This window comes from Scyliorhinus torazame, chromosome 22, assembly GCF_047496885.1.
Source record: "Scyliorhinus torazame isolate Kashiwa2021f chromosome 22, sScyTor2.1, whole genome shotgun sequence".
Taxonomy (NCBI): domain Eukaryota; kingdom Metazoa; phylum Chordata; class Chondrichthyes; order Carcharhiniformes; family Scyliorhinidae; genus Scyliorhinus; species Scyliorhinus torazame.
The window spans coordinates 39,602,161-39,616,887 of NC_092728.1; the positions used below are offsets into that span (position 1 = coordinate 39,602,161).

The 14,727-nt window shown below is 52.7% G+C and overlaps 1 protein-coding gene across 1 annotated transcript in view; it reads left to right on the top strand.

Annotated features, from left to right (window-relative positions):
- Positions 1-14,727, top strand: part of LOC140399021 (apical endosomal glycoprotein-like) — a 293,036-nt gene that overhangs the window by 9,904 nt on the left and 268,405 nt on the right. Inside the window, exons 3-4 of the mRNA XM_072488078.1 lie at positions 1,532-1,666; positions 6,436-6,563. Coding sequence (XP_072344179.1) covers positions 1,532-1,666; positions 6,436-6,563 — 263 coding nt within the window. The remainder of the gene's footprint in view (positions 1-1,531; positions 1,667-6,435; positions 6,564-14,727) is intronic.

Sequence of the window (14,727 nt, forward strand, 5' to 3'; positions counted from 1 at the left end):
CTACCTTGAACATTTTTTGGGGTTGTGGGGGGTGAGACCCATGCAGACATGGGGAGAATGTGCAAACTCCAAACAGTAAGTGACCCGGAGCTGGGATCGAACACGGGTTCTCAGCGTCGTGAGGGCAGCAATGCTAACCACTGCGCCACTGTGCCACCATGTCAAGCTCCTTGAGAGTTGTTAGAGCTGCACTCATCCAGGCAAGTCACATTCCTGACTTCCTGACTTGTGCCTTGTAGATGGTGGACAGGCTTTGGGGTGTCAGGAAGTGAGTTACTCACCACAATCCACTCATCTGCTCTTGTAGCTATGGCTGGGTCAGTTCAGTTTTAGATCAATGGTAACTCCCAATATATTGATAGTGAGGTAATGGTGATGGTAATGCCATTGAATGTCAATGAGCAATGGTTAGATTATCTTATTGGAGATGGTCATTGCCTGGCATTTGCATGGTATGAATGTAACTTGCCACTTGTCAGTCCAAGCCTGGATATTGTCCAGGTCTTGCTGCATTTGGATGTGGACTGCTTCATTATTTGAGGAGTCGCAAATGGTGCTGAACATTGTGCAGTCATCAGCAAACATCCCCACTTGTGACCTTATGATGGAGGGAAGGTCATTGATGCAGCAGCTGAAGATGGTTGGGCCGAAGACAACTACCCTGAGGAACTCCTGCAGTGATGTCCTGGAGCTGAGACGATTGATCTCCAACCACCACAACCACCTCCCTTTGAGCCAGGTACGACTCCAACCAGCGGGGAGTTTACCCCTGATTCCCGTTAACATCAATTTTGCTCGGGATCCTTGCCATCACACTCGGTCGAATGTTGCTTTAATGTCAAGGGCAGTCACACCCACTTCACCTTTGGAGCTCAACGCTTTTGTCCAAGTTCTGACCAAGCCTGTAATGAGGTCAGGAGCTAACTGGCCCTGGTTGAACCCAAACTGAGCAGGTTGTTGCGGTGAAAGTGCTGCTCGCTAGCACACTCGCCAACACCTTCCAGCACTTTGCTGATGATTGAGAGCAATCAAAGACTTGGTGCCGTTCACCAATGGTGCGTCAGTAATCCAAATCTGTCTCTGCAAGTCTCCACTGAGTGCTGCTAATTGGCCCAGTTACTGATGAAAATTATAATAAGAAGAGGCCTCTGTGGCTTCTGAATCTCGACCCGATGCACACTAGCACAGATCTCACAGGAAATAACTTAACAGGACAAGACCATTCATCCCCTCCAACTTCTTTGAACATTCAATGAGGTGTTACCGGAGAACATTTCAATTGCATTTACCTGCCCAACATCCGTAACACTCGCCCAATAGAAAACCTTAGTTTTCACATTTTCGAATGAATGCCGGCCATAAGAGCTTTTTGGGAGAGAGAGAATTCCGGATTTCCTCACAAATTTGTGCAAGGAGAACTCCCTGACATCATCCCTGAATTTTAATTTGTTCAGGAGCCGTCACAGGAAATAACTTCTCCAGCGACAACTGGCAAACTGTCAACAGTAACACAGCTTTCTTACAATTCTAGGCTTTTATTTGTTTGTTAACAACACTTCAGCGGAGGTCAATGACCAGAGAGCAAGGTTAACATCCTTCCTACAGACGTCAACCTCAGCCAATCAGTGCTTCTCCTTCTGGTATCACATGTATGGACCAGAGATCGGTGAGTTCAACTGCAGATTACCCATTGACACGCGTTGCTAAAGCAGATGGCATGGCTGCCAAACATTTCTACAACACTGACTCTCACTGGGATATAGTACCACACACACCGACTCTCACTGGGGACAGTTCCACACACACTGACTCTCACTGGGACACAGTTAAACACACACTGACTCTCACTGGGACACAGTTAAACACACACTGACTCTCACTGAATACAGTTCCACACACACTGACTCTCACTGGGACACAGTTAAACACACACTGACTCTCACTGGGACACAGTTAAACACACACTGACTCTCACTGAATACAGTTCCACACACACAGACTCTCACTGGGGACAGTTCCACACACACTGACTCTCACTGGGAGACAGTTCCACACACACTGACTCTCACTGGGAGACAGTTACACACACATTGACTCTCACTGGGGGACAGTTCCACACACACTGACTCTCACTGGGGACAGTTCCACGCACACTGACTCTCACTGGGGACAGTTCCACACACACTGACTCTCACTGGGAGACAGTTCCACACACACTGACTCTCACTGGGAGACAGTTACACACACATTGACTCTCACTGGGGGACAGTTCCACACACACTGACTCTCACTGGGGACAGTTCCACGCACACTGACTCTCACTGGGACACAGTTAAACACACACTGACTCTCACTGGGACACAGTTAAACACACACTGACTCTCACTGAATATAGTTCCACACACACAGACTCTCACTGGGGACAGTTCCACACACACTGACTCTCACTGGGAGACAGTTCCACACACACTGACTCTCACTGGGAGACAGTTACACACACATTGACTCTCACTGGGGGACAGTTCCACACACACTGACTCTCACTGGGGACAGTTCCACGCACACTGACTCTCACTGGGGACAGTTCCACACACTCTGACTCTCACTGGGGGACAGTTCCACACACACTGACTCTCACTGGGGACAGATCCACACACACAGACTCTCACGGGGGGACATTTCCACGCACACGGACTCTCACTGGGGGACAGTTCCACACACACTGACCTTCACTGGGGGACAGTTCCACACACACTGACTCTCACTGGGGGACAGTTCCACACACACTGGCTCTCACTGGGAGACAGTTCCACACACACTGCCTCTCACTGGGACACAGTTCCACACACACTGACTCTCACTGGGAGACAGTTCCACACACACTGACTATCACTGGGAGACAATTCCACACACACTGACTCTCACTGGGACACAGTTCCACACACACTGACTCTCACTGGGAGACAGTTCCACACACACTGACTACCACTGGGAGACAGTTCCACACACACTGACTCTCACTGGGGACAGTTCCACACACACTGACTCTCACTGGGAGACAGTTCCACACACACTGACTCTAACTGGGAGACAGTTGCACACACACTGACTCTCACTGGGGGACAGTTCCACACACACTGACTCTCACTGGGAGACAGTTCCACACACACTGACTCTCACTGGGGACAGTTCCACACACACTGACTCTCACTGGGAGACAGTTCCACACACACTGACTCTCACTGGGAGACAGTTGCACACACACTGACTCTCACTGGGGGACAGTTCCACACACACTGACTCTCACTGGGGACAGTTCCACGCACACTGACTCTCACTGGATACAGTTCCACACACACTGACTCTCACTGGGGACAGTTCCACACACTCTGACTCTCACTGGGGGACAGTTCCACACACACTGACTCTCACTGGGGGACAGATCCACACACACAGACTCTCACGGGGGGACATTTCCACACACACGGACTCTCACTGGGGGACAGTTCCACACACACTGACCTTCACTGGGGGACAGTTCCACACACACTGACTCTCACTGGGGGACAGTTCCACACACACTGACTCTCACTGGGAGACAGTTCCACACACACTGACTCTCACTGGGACACAGTTCCACACACACTGACTCTCACTGGGAGACAGTTCCACACACACTGACTATCACTGGGAGACAGTTCCACACACACTGACTCTAACTGGGACACAGTTCCACACACACTGACTACCACTGGGAGACAGTTCCACACACACTGACTCTCACTGGGAGACAGTTCCACACACACTGACTCTCACTGGGGGACAGTTCCACACACACTGACTCTCACTGGGAGACAGTTCCACACACACTGACTCTCACTGGGAGACAGTTCTACACACACTGACTCTCACTGGGGGTCAGTTCCACACACACTGACTCTCACTGGGAGACAGTTCCACACACACTGACTCTCACTGGGAGACAGTTCTACAGACACTGACTCTCACTGGGAGAACCTTCCACACACACTGACTCTCACTGGAGGACAGTCCCAAACACACTGACTCTCACTGGGGGACAGTTCCACGCACACTGACTCTCACTGGGGGACAGTTCCACACACACTGACTCTCACTGGGGGACAGTTCCACACACACTGACTCTAACTGGGGGACAGTTCCACACACACTGACTCTCACTGGGGGACAGTTCCACACACACTGACTCTCACTGGGAGACAGTTCCACACACACTGACTATCACTGGGAGACAGTTCCACACACACTGACTCTAACTGGGACACAGTTCCACACACACTGACTCTCACTGGGAGACAGTTCCACACACACTGACTACCACTGGGAGACAGTTCCACACACACTGACTCTCACTGGGAGACAGTTCCACACACACTGACTCTCACTGGGGGACAGTTCCACACACACTGACTCTCACTGGGAGACAGTTCCACGCACACTGACTCTCACTGGGAGACAGTTCTACACACACTGACTCTCACTGGGAGAACCTTCCACACACACTGACTCTCACTGGGGGACAGTCCCAAACACACTCACTCTCACTGGGGGACAGTTCCACACACACTGACTCTCACTGGGGGACAGTTCCACACACACTGACTCTCACTGGGGGACAGTTCCACACACACTGACTCTCACTGGGACACAGTTCCACACACACTGACTCTCACTGGGAGACAGTTCCACACACACTGACTCTCACTGGGAGACAGTTCTACACACACTGACTCTCACTGGGAGAACCTTCCACACACACTGACTCTCACTGGGGGACAGTCCCAAACACACTCACTCTCACTGGGGGACAGTTCCACACACACTGACTCTCACTGGGGGACAGTTCCACACACATTGACTCTCACTGGGGGACAGTTCCACACACACTGACTCTCACTGGGACACAGTTCCACACACACTGACTCTCACTGGGACACAGTTCCAGACACACTGACTCTCACTGGGGGACAGTTCCACACACACAGACTCTCACTGGGGGAAAGTTCCACACACAGTGATTCTCACTGGGGGACAGTCCCACACACACTGACTCAACTGGGGGACAGTCCCACACACACTGACTCTCACTGGGGGACAGTTCCACACACACTGACTCTCACTGGGGGACAGTTCCACACACACTGACTCTCACTGGGAGACAGTTCCACACACACTGACTCTCACTGGGGTACAGTTACACACACACAGACTCTCACTGGGGTACAGTTACACACACACAGACTCTCGCTGGGGGACAGTTCCACACACACTGACTCTCACTCGGGGACAGTTCCACACACACTGACTCTCACTGGGAGACAGTTCCACACACACTGACTCTCACTGGGAGACAGTTACACACACACTGACTCTCACTGGGGTACAGTTACACACACACAGGCTCTCACTGGGGAACAGTTCCACACACACTGACTCTCATTGGGACACAGTTCCACACACACTGACTCTCACTGGGAGACAGTTCCACACACACTGACTCTCACTGGGAGACAGTTACACACACACTGACTCTCACTGGGGTACAGTTACACACACACAGGCTCTCACTGGGGGACAGTTCCACACACACTGACTCTCACTGGGAGACAGTTCCACACACACCCACCAAGGTGGCCAATCCACCTAACCTGCACAACTTTGAGGAAACCGGAGCACCCGGAGGAAACCCACGCAGACACGGGGGGAACGTGCAAAGACAACACAGTCACCCGAGGCCTGAATTGAACTCGGGACCCTGGAGCTGTGAGGTCGCAGTGCTAACCACTGTGCCAACGTGCCGCACCATTTGACCTGGTTGCTTGTCTCCATGGGAACCCAATCTCATCTCCTACCACAATTCCAGGTTATTCTATATTACTTAAATTGAAAGAAACAGTTTATAACAAAGTTTGACAAAGTCTAACGTTCATTCCAGCATGTGTTGGTGAACTCGAAGAACTCTGGTCTTTTGACAACTTGTTTTGATATTATCAGAGATTATAATCTTGTTTTCTTGGGCAGCACGGTAGCACAAGTGGCTCGGACTGTGGCTTCACAGTGCCAGGGCCCCAGGTTCGATTCCCCGCTGGGTCACTGTCTGTGCGGAGTCTGCACATCCTCCCCATGTCTGCGTGGGTTTCCTCCGGGTGCTCCGGTTTTCTCCCGCAGTCCAAAGATGTGCAGGTTAGGTGGACTGGCCATGATAAACTGCCCTTAGTGTCCAAAAAGGTTAGGTAGGTTACTGGGTTGCAGGGATAGGGTGAAGGTGTGGGCTTAAGTGGGGTACTCTGTCCTAGGGCCGGTGCAGACTCGATGGGCCGAATACCCTCCAGCACTGTAAATTTTATGCTTCTATGATTCCATGAATATGTTAGCAAAGCTGACCTCTCCTTGCAGGAACACTGAGCCTCAAGGTGCTACAGCAAGGCCAGAATGAGGAGCTTCTGTGGACCAGGACAGGAACACATGGAAATCAATGGAGGCGTGGATTTCACACCATTCCACCCCAGAACAAACATTTCCACGTAATGTATCGAACTCGAGTTCTTAACAATCACAGAATAGCATGCAGGACAAGGTACACTGTCCGAGGGTCAGTACTGAGGGAGCGCCGCACTGTCAGAGGGTCAGTACTGAGGGAGTGCTGCACTGTCAGAGGGTCAGTACTGAGGGAGCGCCGCACTGTCAGAGGGTCAGTACTGAGGGAGTGCTGCACTGTCAGAGGGTCAGTACTGAGGGAGCGCTGCACTGTCAGAGGGTCAGTACTGAGGGACTGCTGCAATGTCAGAGGGTCAGTTCTGAGGGATTGCTGCACTGTCAGAGGATCAGTACTGAGGGAGTGCTGCACTGTTAGAGGATCAGTACTGAGGGAGTGCTGCGCTGTCAGAGGGTCAGTACTGAGGGAGCGCTGCAATGTCAGAGGGTCAGTACTGAAGGAGTGCCGGACTGTCAGAGAGTCAGTACTTAGGGAGCGCTGTGTAGAAGCATCGATCACACACGGGGCGAGACGTAAAGAACTTCAATCGAGGCTTTATTGAGCAGACTTGTTCAGACTTGTTCCCCAGCAGCTCAGTCACAGAATGCAGCTACGGGGATTAACCCAGGTTCTTATACCCCGCCTACCTGGGTGGAGCCCAGTAGGCGGCAGATCCAATTGGGACCCAGCATCTGTCCTCCAATAGCTCCTTGGCATTCATGGTATCACCCCTAATACATACCACCACATTCTCCCCTTGTTAAAAAAGAACCCGGTGGGGTGGTGGCTGGTATGGTGGTAGGGGTTTACAGGGTCGGTACCTTAACCATTGAACTATATACAATCATGCCGCTTTTACTGGGCCACTGAATTATTCACATTTTACCCGATTAGCAGCGTTAACTATTTACAACAATGCCGCTTTACTGGGCCACTGAATTATATACATCTTAAGGCGACTCGATGAGTCGAGATGGTGCTCTGGTCGCCTTCTCCGATCGTCTCAGCCCGGGTGGTGGTGGTGGTGCTGGCTCGGGTCCGGTCGACTCTGGGAGCATCGCGCTGTCCCTCGCTGTTTCCTTACTCCTGGACGGGCCTGGGAGGAGAACCGATCCCCCCGGGAAGGGGGTGGCTGTGGGATGCACCGGCGGGAGTGAGGGGGAGGTGATTGGTGTCGGGGGGGGGTGTGGGGAGCTCCGGCGGGTGCCAGGTCCCGCAGAGAGACCGTGTCCTGTCGGCCGTCTGGGAACGCCACGTAGGCCTACTGCGGGTTGGCGTGGAGTAGATGTACCTTCTCCACCAGTGGGTCCGATTTGTGTGCCAGCACATGTTTCCGGAGCAGAATGGGTCCCGGGGCTGCCAGCCAGGTCGGAAGCGACGTTCCAGAAGCGGACCTCCTAGGGAAGACAATGAGGCGCTCGTGAGGCGTTTGGTTAGTGGTGGTACATAGCAGGGACCGGATAGAATGAAGGGCATCCGGGAGTACTTCCTGCCAGCGGGAAGTTGGGAGACTCCTAAACAGTGGGGCCAGTAGGATGGTCTTCCAGACAGTTCCATTCTCCCTCTCTACCTGCCCGTTCCCCCGGGGGTTGTAGCTGGTCGTCCTGCTCGAGGCTATGCCCTTACTGAGCAGGAATTGACGCAGCTCGTCACTCATGAAGGAGGACCCCCGACTTCCGGGTGCGGCGTTGACCAGCTAAGTCGCACGTTTCGGCAGCTCACGGTGGAACGGACTTTTGGGCTCTTAATAGGAGACCCATCGGCAATTTTAACGGCAAATAACACTGTGCGGTAATCCAGAAGGGAATCCCCCCTGGACACGGATGGAAAAAAGTGAGGAAAGTAGCCGGATTGCGGTGGATCCTCAAGAGCAGCGGCCAGGAAGGCAGGCACAAAGCAAGATGGCGTCGGAAGGAGGCAGTTTAATATGGGGCCCTGACCAACAAGAGTTCCTGCGGCGTTGCGTAGATGAACTCAAAAAGGAGATGAAGAAGGAGCTGTTCGCCCCGATATTACAAGCGATTGAGGGGCTAAAGGAGGAGCAAAAGACCCAGGAACAGGAGCTTCGGGTCGTGAAGGCAAAGGCTGCTGAGAATGAGGACGACATACAGGGCCTGGTGGTGAAAACGGAGATCCCCGAGGCACAACACATAAGGTGTGTGGAAAGGCTGGAGGTGCTGGAGAATAATGCGAGGAGGAAGAACCTAAGGATTCTTGGTCTTCCCGAAGGTGCAGAAGGGGCAGACGTCGGGGCATATGTGAGCACGATGCTGCACTCGTTAATGGGATCGGAGGCCCCGACGGGTCCGCTGGAGGTGGAGGGAGCCTATTGGGTTATGGCGCGAAGACCGAGGGCTGGAGAAATTCCTCGAGCAATAGTGGTGAGATTTCTCCGATACAAGGACAGAGAGATGGTCCTCAGATGGGCAAAGAAAACTCGGAGCAGTAGGTGGGAGAACGTGGTAATCCGCGTATATCAAGATTGGAGTGCGGAGGTGGCGAGAAGGAGCGCAAGCTTTAATCGGGCCAAGGCGGTGTTGCATAAAAGAAAGGTCAAATTCAGAATGTTGCAACCGGCAAGACTGTGGGTCACACATCTAGGGAAACACCACTATTTTGAAACGGCAGACGAGGCGTGGACATTTATTGTCGAGGAGAAGCTGGAGTGAGCGGGCCAGAAAAAGAACGTTTGGGACAAAAGTGGGGGGGTGAATTTGTGGGATGAAGGGGGGAAAAGGGGGAAGAGAGGACTTCCCAGATTGTTAAACATGCGACCCTGTAACTTCTCTCTCTTCCCCATGTCGTGGGGGAGGGGGGGTGAGGGAGGATGAGGAGCTGTGGGCGCCAGCCATTGGGGGCGGGGCCAAAAGGGGAAGCGCGGGCTTTGTTCCCGCGCTATGGTAATCACGGCGGGAACAGGGAAGCAGGAAGGAGGGGGCCTCACACAGTGTGAGCCGAGGTCACGGGGGGAAGCCGAGGTCGGCCAGAGTTTGCTGACTTCTGGGAGCAACATGGGGGGTGCAATTACGCTAGCTTGGGATCTAGCGGGGGGGGGTTGGTTAACTGGGTTGCTGCTGCTGGGGAGAAGGGGGAGCTGGTATGGGAGGGGGGGGTCGGGGCGGGGGGGTGCCGCCTGGGGGGGATACAGCTACGTGGGAACCGGGTGAGGAGCTGGATTGAAAAAGGAAATGGCTAGTCGTCAAGGGGGGGGTAAAGAGCCCCCCAACCTGGTTGATCACGTGGAATGTGAGAGGGCTGAACGGGCCGATTAAGAGGGCAAGGGTACTCGCACACCTAAAGAAACTTAAGGCAGATGTGGTTATGCTTCAGGAGACGCATCTGAAGCTGACAGACCAGGTTAGACTTCGCAAAGGATGGGTGGGGCAGGTGTTTCATTCGGGGCTAGATGCAAAAAACAGGGGGGTGGCCATACTAGTGGGGAAGCGGGTAATGTTTGAGGCAAAGACTATAGTGGCGGATAGTGGGGGCAGATACGTGATGGTGAGTGGCAAACTGCAAGGGGAGGCGGTGGTATTAGTGAACGTGTATGCCCCGAACTGGGATGATGCCAATTCTATGAGGCGTATGTTAGGACGAATCCCGGACCTAGAAGTGGGGAAGCTGGTAATGGGTGGAGACTTTAATACGGTGCTGGACCCAGGGCTGGACAGATCGAGGTCCAGGACCGGAAGGAGGCCAGCTGCAGCTAGGGTGCTTAAGGATTTTATGGAGCAGATGGGAGGAGTAGACCCCTGGAGATTTAGTAGACCTAGGAGTAAGGAGTTTTCGTTTTTCTCCTATGTACATAAAGTATTTTCACGAATAGATTTTTTTGTTTTGGGAAGGGCTCTGATCCCAAAGGTGACGGGGACGGAGTACACTGCTATAGCCATCTCGGATCATGCTCCACACTGGGTGGACCTGGAGATAGGGGAAGAAAAACAACAGCGTCCACCCTGGAGAATGGACATGGGACTATTGGCGGATGAGGGGGTGTGTTTAAGGGTGAGGGGGTGTATTGAAAGGTACTTGGAAATCAATGATAATGGGGAGGTACAGGTGGGAGTGGTCTGGGAGGCACTGAGGACAGTGGTTAGAGGGGAGCTGATATCTATTAGGGCACATAAAGGAAAGCAGGAGGGTAGGGAAAGGGAGCGGTTGTTGAAAGAACTTCTGAGGGTGGACAGACAATACGCGGAGGCACCGGAGGAGGGACTGTACAGGGAAAGGCAAAGGCTACATGTAGAATTTGACTTGTTGACTACGGGTAATGCAGAGGCACAATGGAGGAAGGCACAGGGTGTACAGTACGAATATGGGGAGAAGGCGAGTAGGTTGTTGGCCCACCAACTGAGGAAAAGGGGAGCAGCGAGGGAGATAGGGGGGGGGTGAGAGGTGAGGAGGGAGAGATGGAGCCGGGAGCGGAGAGAGTGAATGGAGTGTTCAAGGCATTTTATGAAAGATTATATGAAGCGCAGCCCCCGGACGGGAAGGAGAGAATGTTGTGCTTTCTGGATCAGCTGGAATTTCCTAAGGTGGAGGAGCAGGAGAGAGTGGGGCTGGGAGCACAGATTGAGACGGAGGAAGTAGTGAAAGGGATTGGAAGCATGCAGGCGGGGAAGGCCCCGGGACCAGACGGATTCCCAGTTGAATTCTATAAGAAATATTTGGACTTGCTGGCCCCGCTACTGATGAGAACCTTTAATGAGGCGAGGGAAAGGGGGCAGCTGCCCCTGACTATGTCAGAGGCAACGATATCGCTCCTCCTAAAGAAGGAAAAAGACCCGCTGCAATGTGGGTCATACAGGCCCATTTCCCTCCTGAATGTGGATGCTAAGATTCTGGCCAAGGTAATGGCAATGAGGATAGAGGATTGTGTCCCGGGGGTGGTCCATGAGGACCAAACTGGGCTTGTGAAGGGGAGACAGCTAAATACAAATATACAGAGTGTGGCGCACAAAGACTCCGTGAGACGAATAGAGTGAAGTCGATGAGGCTTTATTAAGCGTGTCTGTTCCCCAGCAGCCCGATAGTAAACTGGCCTGCGGGGGAAGGCACCGGCTTCTTATACTTCACCTTCAGGGCGGAGTATGAGGTCAACGGCCAACCAGGACCCGGGATCTGTCAGCCAATGACATTAGGGCTTCCAGTCCCACATGACCCCCAATACATACTACCACACAGAGGCTGCTAGGGGTAATGATGATGCCCTCACCAGAGGGGGAAGCGGAGATAGTGGTGGCGATGGATGCCGAGAAAGCATTTGATAGAGTGGAGTGGGATTATTTGTGGGAGGTGTTGAGGAGATTTGGCTTTGGGGACGGGTATATCAGGTGGGTACAGTTGCTGTATAGGGCCCCGATGGCGAGCGTGGTCACGAATGGACAGGGGTCTGACTATTTTCGGCTCCATAGAGGGACGAGGCAGGGATGTCCTCTGTCCATGTTATTGTTTGCATTGGCGATTGAACCCCTGGCCATGGCACTGAGGGGTTCCAGGAAGTGGAGGGGAGTACTTAGGGGGGGGGAGAAGAACACCGGGTATCTCTGTATGCGGATGATTTGTTGCTATATGTGGCGGACCCGGCAGAGGGGATACCAGAGATAATGCGGATACTTGGGAAGTTTGGGGATTTTTCAGGGTATAAACTGAACATGGGGAAAAGTGAGTTATTTGTGGTGCATCCGGGGGAGCAGAGCAGAGAGATAGAGGATTTACCGTTGAGGAAGGTAACAAGGGACTTCCGGTACCTGGGGATCCAGATAGCCAAGAATTGGGGTACATTACACAGGCTTAATTTAACACGGTTGGTGGAACATATGGAGGAGGATTTCAAGAGATGGGACATGGTGTCCCTGTCATTGGCAGGTAGGGTGCAGGCGGTTAAAATGGTGGTCCTCCCGAGATTCCTTTTTGTGTTCCAGTGCCTCCCGGTGGTGATCACGAAGGCTTTTTTCAAAATAATTGAGAAGAGCATTATGAGTTTTGTGTGGGCTGGGAAGACCCCGAGAGTGAGGCGGGGATTCTTGCAGCGTAGTAGGGACAGGGGGGGGCTGGCACTACCGAGCCTAAGTGAGTACTACTGGGCCGCCAATGTTTCAATGGTGTGTAAGTGGATGGGAGAAGGGGAGGGAGCGGCGTGGAAGAGATTGGAGAGGGCGTCCTGCAGGGGGACTAGCCTGTAAGCAATGGTGACGGCGCCGTTGCCGTTCTCACCAAAGAAATACACCACAAGCCCGGTGGTGGTGGCTACATTGAGAATTTGGGGGCAGTGGAGACGGCATAGGGGAGGGACGGGAGCTTCGGTGCGGTCCCCGATAAGAAACAATCATAGGTTCGTTCCGGGAAGAATGGATGGGGGATTTGGAGCATGGCAAAGAGCTGGGGTAGTACAATTAAGAGATCTATTTGTAGATGGGACGTTTGCGAGTCTGGGAGCGCTGACGGAGAAATATGGGTTGCCCCAAGGGAATGCATTTCGGTATATGCAATTGAGGGCTTTTGCGAGGCAACAGGTGAGGGAATTCCCGCAGCTCCCGACGCAGGAAGTGCAGGATAGAGTGATCTCAGAGACATGGGTGGGGGACGGTAAGGTGGCGGACATATACAGGGAGATGAGGGACGAGGGGGAGATCATGGTAGGTGAGCTGAAAGGGAAATGGGAAGAAGAACTGGGGGAGGAGATTGAGGAGGGGCTGTGGGCTGATGCCCTACGTAGGATAAACTCATCGTCCTCGTGTGCCAGGCTAAGCCTGATACAATTTAAGGTGCTACACAGGGCGCATATGACTGGAACACGGCTTAGTAAATTTTTTGGGGTAGAGGATAGGTGTGCGAGATGCCCGAGAGGCCCAGCGAATCACACCCACATGTTCTGGTCATGCCCGGCACTACAGGGGTTCTGGGTGGGGGTGGCAAAGGTGCTTTCGAAGGTGGTGGGGGTCCGGGTCGAACCAAGCTGGGGGTTGGCTATATTTGGGGTTGCAGAAGAGCCGGGAGTGCAGGAGGCGAGAGAGGCTGACGTGTTGGCCTTTGCGTCCCTTGTAGCCCGGCGCAGGATATTGTTAATGTGGAAAGAAGCCAAACCCCCGGGGGTGGAGACCTGGATAAACAATATGGCAGGGTTTATAAAGTTAGAACGGATTAAGTTCGTGTTAAGGGGTTCGGCTCAGGGGTTCACCAGGCGGTGGCAACCGTTCGTCGACTACCTCACAGAAAGATAGAGGGAATGGAAAAGAAGTAGATAACAGCAGCAACCCAGGGGGGAGGGGGGGGGGGGTGTCGGGGGAGGAATCGGACGGACTCTCAGGGAGGTTATTGTATATGTATAGGTATTTTGTATATGTAATTGCATATTGGATTGCTGGATTGTATTTTTGGAGAGTATTTATTTTGGACAAGGCAGTTACCATTTAGTTTTGTTTTTTGTTTTTGTTTATATATTACTTATTTATTTGTTTAAAACTGGCCACGGTTATTTATATTGCTTTATTGTTGTGTAAAAGAAACACTACGTATTGTTATGTTTGACCAAAAAACTTGAATAAAATATATATATTTTTAAAAATGAAGGAGGACCCCCTATCGCTATGGATGTAGGCGGGGAAACCGAACAGAGTAAAGATGGTGCACAGGGCTTTAATGACCGTGGCCGCGGTCATGTCGGGGCAGGGGATGCGATGGGGAAACGGGAGTATTCGTCAACGACGTTAAGAAAGTACGTGTTGCGATCGGTGGAGGGGAGGGGGCCTTTGAAGTCCAAACTGAGGCGTTCAAAGGGACGGGAAGCCTTTATCAGGTGCGCTCTATCTGGCCTGAAAAAATGCGGTTTGCATTCTGCGCAGATTTGGCAGTTCCTGGTGACTGTTCGGACGTCCTCGACGGAGTAAGGGAGGTTGCGGGCCTTTATGAAGTGGTAGAAACGAGTGACCCCCGGGTGGCAGAGGTCCTCGTGGAGGGCTTGGAGACCGTCCACTTGTGCGTTGGCACAAGTGCCGCGAGATAGGGCATCGGACGGCTCGTTCAGCTTTCCGGGACGATACAAGATCTCATAATTGTAGGTGGAGAGTTTGGTCCTCCACCGCAGGATCTTGTCGTTCTTTATCTTGCCCCGCTATGCATTATCGAACATGAAGGCTACCGACCGTTGGTCAGTGAGGAGAGTGAATCTCCTACCGGCCAGGTAATGCCTCCAATGTCGCACAGCTTCCACT